Genomic DNA, 6,881 nt, shown 5'->3' on the forward strand with positions numbered 1-6,881 from the left:
AGAGTTCCTGCCTCCTACAGTAAATGTTTACCAGGAACTTCCTCAGTGGAAACGGGGACCGGGACTTTAAGAGACACTGGTTGGTTTTGCTGCAGAGCTGCTGAGTGAGGACAGAGTTCACTTCTCCTGTGTGTGAAAGTCCGTTCCTGTGAGGTTCTGGTTGGTTCTGTAACTCTGACTACACTTGAGTTTAGTCAATTCTTTTCTTCTTTTTTTTTTGGCAGTGAACATGTGACCACCGTCATGGAGACGTTAAAGGACAATTCCAGGCGAATTCAACTCGGGGGTGTATTTTCATATCATCTTAGGTCTAACAGAAGGAATCTGAAGGTTTTCAGTTTAGTGTCTCCTGTTTTGCGGTAGTTGTGTCTGTCCCCGCGTCGCCAAGGCAACGATGAATGAATGGGAGTGGATGTAAGTTCTGCTGTTTAGGCTGTTTCCATCCCTCAAAGCCACAGACAGCGTCAGATGGAGACTCAAACATGCACCGAGAAGTTTTTATTACTTCAAGCAAGTCCAGAGTTGATATTCCTGTGATTACGACACAAACGGGAGCTTCCCACTGCACCTGAACACACCGAGCGTCAACTTGGGTCTCGACTCCGCCAGACTTTGAATTAGATCTAGTTTTACAAACATGTCGGCTTGCTTGAAGTAAATAAACTTCTGGCTGCATGTTTGAGTCTCCATCTGACGCTGTCTGTGGCTTTGAGGGATGGAAACAGCCTAAGCAGCAGAACTTACATCCACTCCCATTCATTCATTGCTGCCGTGGCGACGCGGGGACAGACACAACTACCGCAAAACAGGAGATATTAAACTGAAAATCTTCAGATTCCTTCTGTTAGACCTAAAATGTTATAGGAACATACAGCCTGAGTTGAATTCGCCCGGAATTGTCCTTTAAGAGACTAAACAGATCGGTTAAGTCGTGGTCGTGGTGAGTCTCTGTCACCTCAGTCTTCTGGTCCCGTCGTCTCCCTCAGTGCAGAGGAAACCAGACTTCGGTCCGGTCCAGTCCGGTCCGGTCCGGTCGGGCGCTACGGCGACGTCTTGCGGCTCTCCCTCAGGATGCCGTCCAGGCCGCTGAGCTGGCGCAGGAAGCCGCGGTTGGGGATGACGCCGCGGTGATCTTTCACCGTCTTGATGGCGTCCACCAGCGTCAGGTTCTGGCGGATCATCAGGTAGGCCAGAACCAGCGTGGCGGAGCGGCTCACTCCCACGGCGCAGTGGACCAGCACCTTACCTACACACGGTCAGAAGATTAGATTAAAGGGATAGTTCAACATTTAGTCAAACTGGTCCATAGCCATAATCCCTATAGTCATAGCAGTAGGTTCGTTTTAACCTTTAATTGTCGGTGCAAGCTGTTTTTAGAACGGCGGAGCAGAGCCGTGAGCTGCTCAGAGCTACGCTACGGAGGCTCATTATGGGATTTCTTGGTTTCCCTCATCAAACTCATCAAATACACAATCCAACAACTCCACAACGCTCTGGTGGACAAGTTGTGAGCTGCACATTCACCACGCTATGAGATAATAACACAACGTTACCACACAGAGTTGTTTTAGAGGGAAATTCATGCAAAACCACTGATGCACGTTGCCTTCAGGGACAGTTTTTCATCAACAGTCTCTGTATTTCCCTCTAAAACAACTCTGTCTGGTAACGTTGTGTTATTATCTCATAGTGTGGTGAATGTGCAGCTCACAACTTGTCCACCAGAGCGTTGTGGAGTTGTTGGATTGTGTATTTGATGAGTTTGATGAGGGAAACCAAGAAATCCCATAATGAGCCTCCGTAGCGTAGCTCTGAGCAGCTCACGGCTCTGCTCCGCCGTTCTAAAAATAGCTTGCACCAACAACTAAACGTAACAAACCTACTGCTATGACTATAGGGATCAGGCAATAGGTGAATTTGCCAAAATGTTGAACTATCCCTTTAAATGAAATGGCTTTAAACACAGAGGTGCAATATTTGAGATGTTTTATAATATTTTCTGTTGAATTTGTTGGACTTATTTGCATGTTTCCTCCCATTTAAAGCAACCACAAAGAACTTTTAACGGGACATGCAAAGAGAAACTGTTCTTATGTACTGGTGTTGGGTTCACCAAAACCAACACAAAATGAAAGTTCTTTGTCGTTGCTCTAATGCGTCTTTTATGCAGAAACGTCCTCAATCTGAGACAGTTTCCTCATTATGTACAAGACAAGTAACACTGAACCTCCTGGATTATTTAATCTGACAGTGAGAAGCCTCCGAAACAGTTTGAGTTTTCAAAACCATCCCCAGTCTTCATCATGTTAGACATTCCTAATTTCCTCTTAGTCCAGCCATTTTATGAAAAAAGGTTGAACAAATTGCAACAGAAGCAAACTCAACTGATTGTGTATCCTCAACATGTCCTGAGTGAGGGAAAAAAAGCCCCGAAGAATCCCATTAGGGGAAAGTTTAGAAAAAGACCCAAATATATCCCATTCATACGCCTATTCATTATTTTTGTCACGTGAATAGGGTAACATTTTTAACCTTTAGATATCTCCATGAAAATTACCCTGTTGATTACTGACATTAAGACAAACAAAAAATGTATTACAAGTTTTTTTAAATTCTTTGTTAACATTTGCATACATTTGCATAAATTCCACCGTTTTGACGGCACATGTAAAGGTGCTGTGGTGGTACCGGCATGAAAATTGTTATGAGTTGACTCCAGAGGTTCATAAAGGGACAGTCTGTGTATTGTCTTGAAATTTCAGACCAAGTCACGGAGTTTACTTTCACTTTCGTCAGCTTACCAACTGCAGCTTTAATGAGCTAGGACGCTACGCTACCATGTAAAACGAGAGCTTCCCCCAGCGACGGATTCTTGAAAAATTGCAGTCATCTTGAAATTTAAAGTGGTTTCTTGTCGGTTGACCGATGGAGTCAACTCATAACAATTTTCATGCTGGTACCACCACAGCAACTTTATACATGTGCTGTCAAAACGGTGGAATTTATGCAACTTTATGCAAATTTGCTCATGTTAACAAAGAATTTCAAAAAACTTGTAACACATTTTTTGTTTGTCTTAATGTAAGTAATCAACTCAGTAATTTTCATGGAGATATCTAAAGGTTAAAAATTTTACCCTATTCACGTGAGAAAAATAATGAATAGGCGTATTATGGGATATATTTGGGTGTTTTTCTAAACTTTCCCCTAATGGGATTCTTCTGGGCTTTTTTTCCCTCATTCAGGACATGTTGAGGATACAAAATCAGTTGAGTTTGATTCTGTTGCAGTTTGTTCAACGTTGAGCCCTTTTTTGGCTTAAAACTACTGGACTAGTTGTATGTTGAAGGTTTTCTGCTGACTTTTCCATATTAATCCAAGCTGCGGTAAATAAATGATGTAATATAACATTGTGTTGTATATTTGTGTTGCCATGCCGACCTCCGCTGCTCAGGGCTTTGTGGATGAACTCGGCGGCCGGGTAGAAGTTGACGCTCATGTCGAAGCTGGGCGAGTCGTGGGCCTCGATGCCGTGGTAGGTGACGTTCATCCCGGCGTAGTACTCCGCTCCGCCGCGCCACTTACTCTGAGCACAGTTCAGGATGTGAGTGATGCCGAGTCTGGACAACTCACGCCGGTCCGACGCAATGTCCCTGCAGAGGAGAAGAGGAAGAAGAGGAGAAGAGGAGAGGAAGAGGAGAAGAGGAAGAGGAGAAGAGGAGGAGGAGGAAGAGGCGACAGCAAATTTGTTAAATTCAGAATTTATTCAAAGTCGGCACAAACGTTCACTAGTGAGGAACTGACTGGAATTTAATGGTCAAAATGTGGTTTTTGACCATTAAATTAAAGATTTCCTCAAAGTCAAAGTTGTAAAACAGTGTGAATAGAAAATAGAGTCAATTAGACTAAAAAAAGCAAAATAATAAAATCATATTGAATCCCAATTGTCTCCAGTGTGTCACTTATCAATAATATTACTCTTATAACGGCCTTATCAATCAACTAGTTTATTTATGAGCTTATTAACACCTTATCAATAGTAGTGTAGCACTTTATAATTATGCTGCGTTCGATTGCATTCGGAACTCGGAAAAATTTGACCTCCGAGTCGGAAAAGTGCGATAGAACGGCCCTTGAACTCGGGATTCCGACTGGGGAATTTGCGTAGGAACAAAGCAGCCTGAGTAGGTCGGAAATATGTGGAAAAACGTCAAAGCAAAATGGCGCCGCACACCGTGAGAGGTAAACAGTCACTTTCTCCTCAACTTTTAGTCTGTTATGTGTCGTTTAATTTAGCATTTGTGTTACTGAGAGTGTAGGATTACTTTGTAGTGGTATTTGCACTCCCACTCTGTTAATTAAATAGTTTGTGTGAGCGTAGTAGGGATGAAAAAGCACAGTAACAGTGTTCAAAATATTATAGTTTTTCCCATATTTAAACTACAGTAGTCTATAATGATAATATTTAGGTGTAATACTGAGAGTTGACACCTGCGCGGCTTCCAGAACGACGTTTCTCTTTCTCTCTCTCCCTTAAGTAGCTGATGTACTTCCCCAGAATAATTTTTAAATGCTCGAAAGACATCCAAACAAACATCAGCTTGCTGTGGCCGGCCATGTTTTCCGAGGTTGTGCAATGAAACGCATTTACCTCGGAAGTTGGAATTTCCAACTCCGATCTTTCCGAGTTCCGAGTGCAATTGAACACAGTACACCCTATTAAGCAGTAATAAATACTGAATTCTTCATTTATAACGCATGAATACTCATTAGTATGTAGCTTATAGATCCTGTTAGTGCTAACAATGATGAGTAAAACATTTTTAACTGTTTTTATAAACTACATAGTAATGAGTATTCATGCGTTATAAATGATGAACTCAGTAGCCTATATAAAGCTCAACTAATGCTTAATAGTGTGTACTTATTATAAAGTGTTACCAATAGTAGATAAAAAAATATATAAATATGTAATTTTAAATATTGTAGACGTTGTTTTAATCATAATAATCTGTGTTGGTGTATTATTATTTAACTGTATGGTATAGTTTCAGTAGGCTACTTTATCATTTCACACATAATAATCTACAATTCATCTAGTGTTTACAACCAAACTATATCTACATCTGAGTATAATATAAACTGTTCATAAATCCTTAAAGGGATAGTTCAACATTTTGGCAAATTGGCCCATAGGTTCGTTACCTTTAATTGTCGGTGCAAGCTATTTTTAGAACGGCGGAGCAGAGCCGTGAGCTGCTCAGAGCTACGCTACAGAGGCTCATTATGGGATTTCTAGGTTTCCCTCATCAAACTCATCAAATACACAATCCAACAACTCCACAACGCTCTGGTGGACAAGTTGTGAGCTGCACATTCACCACGCTATGAGATAATAACACAACGTTACCACACAGAGTTGTTTTAGAGGGAAATTCATGTAAAACCACTGATGCACGTTGCCTTCAGGGACAGTTTTTCATCAAGCAGTCTCTGTATTTCCCTCTAAAACAACTCCGAACCTACTGCTATGACTATAGGGATTATGGCAATGGGCCAGTTTGACAAAATGTTGAACTATCCCTTTAATGAAAGGTAAAATAACATTAAATGTTTCTTACGCTCTTTGTTTTTCTGTAGTTTCTTAAAGGAAAACATGAAAGGAAAGATGAAACATGACTCATGCATTAGGTGTGTGTGTGTGTGTGTGTGTGTGTGTGTGTGTGTGTGTGTGTGTGTGTGTGTGTGTGTGTGTATGTGTGTGTGCGTGTGTGTGTGTGTGTGTGTGTGTGTGTGTGTGTGTGTGTGTGTGTGTGTGTGTGTGTGTGTGTGTGTGTGTGTGTGTGTTTTCCTTCCTGCAGCTCTCTGTGTGAACTCACTGGTCTCCGATGTAGAGTCTGGGCCAGACCTCGTCGGCATGGTTACAGGCGGTCTTCCCGGTGCACAGCAGCCGCTCCAGCTCCGACACCGACAGGTTCGGGGCGACGCGCTCCGAGTCCTTCCTGCTCGGAGACCTGGAGCTGCTCCGGGACCGGGAGAACCGGGACATGAACGCCATTTAATCTGGGAATAAAAACACAACAACACAACACTGATATAAAAATCTATCAATAAACACAATAATTACCCTTAATAAAGCTACATTGTGTAGGAATTCCTCCCATCCAGCGTTGCAGTTCTATATCACAAGCAAATCCATCGTATTTTTCATGCTGCATTCACGTGAAATTGGGCAGACGGCAGACGGACGACAGCCGCTGCACGTAACGGCATAAACAAGCCTCTATGTAAACAAGTGGTCCGTCAGCACGAGGCAAAACAATACACGTGACAATATGTTGTCATGGCGATGTGGTATTGTTTTACCGGCTTTCTCTGGATTTCTGTGACCAAAATGACATCTGGTTTGTTGCAGGTGAATGCAGCATACATCCCTACTTTTGAACCAAATAATCGATTTTCGTGAATAGATAACAGGAGAAGTTACACAATGTCCCTTTAAATGACTAGGAAAATAATCTGTTTAAGGTTCAGAACAAATAAAAAAAATGGAGTGATTAATCAATAATGAATAATATTTAAAGATGAAGCCTGTAAACATCAGTCAGACTGGAGCAGACCTCACTTTGTTAGGGTTAGTCCAATGTTTGGTGACCAGACGTCCCTGAAAATGTCCCCGGTTTTAAAGGTGAATGGTCAAACGTTGTTTTTGTCCTGGTTGTTTATATCTCATCTCTGGTTTTGATTGTTATACAGCTCTAATGGAGAAGTTATATGACCAAATAAACAGAATAGACGACTACCGTATTCTTTCTTTTTAATACAGTAACATTTTGTTGATGTTGTCTAGTCTTTCTGATGCTGTTGCTGCAATCAGATCA

The 6,881-nt window shown here is 41.8% G+C and overlaps 1 protein-coding gene across 1 annotated transcript; it reads right to left on the reverse strand.

The window, feature by feature from the left end:
* Positions 1-1,018: 1,018 nt before the first annotated feature.
* On the reverse strand, positions 1,019-6,068 carry dusp26 (dual specificity phosphatase 26). Its single transcript, XM_085792362.1, has 3 exons — positions 5,880-6,068; positions 3,442-3,653; positions 1,019-1,246 (listed from the first exon to the last, which is right to left on the reverse strand). Exons 1-3 carry the CDS (start codon positions 6,056-6,058, stop codon positions 1,041-1,043), a joined length of 597 nt encoding a protein of 198 aa, XP_085648488.1. The 5' UTR covers positions 6,059-6,068; the 3' UTR covers positions 1,019-1,040.
* Between the last annotated feature and the right edge of the window lie 813 nt (positions 6,069-6,881).

The sequence above is a fragment of the Trachurus japonicus genome, chromosome 12 (genome assembly GCF_045865225.1).
Source record: "Trachurus japonicus isolate A0001 chromosome 12, Traja_1.0".
NCBI lineage: Eukaryota > Metazoa > Chordata > Actinopteri > Carangiformes > Carangidae > Trachurus > Trachurus japonicus.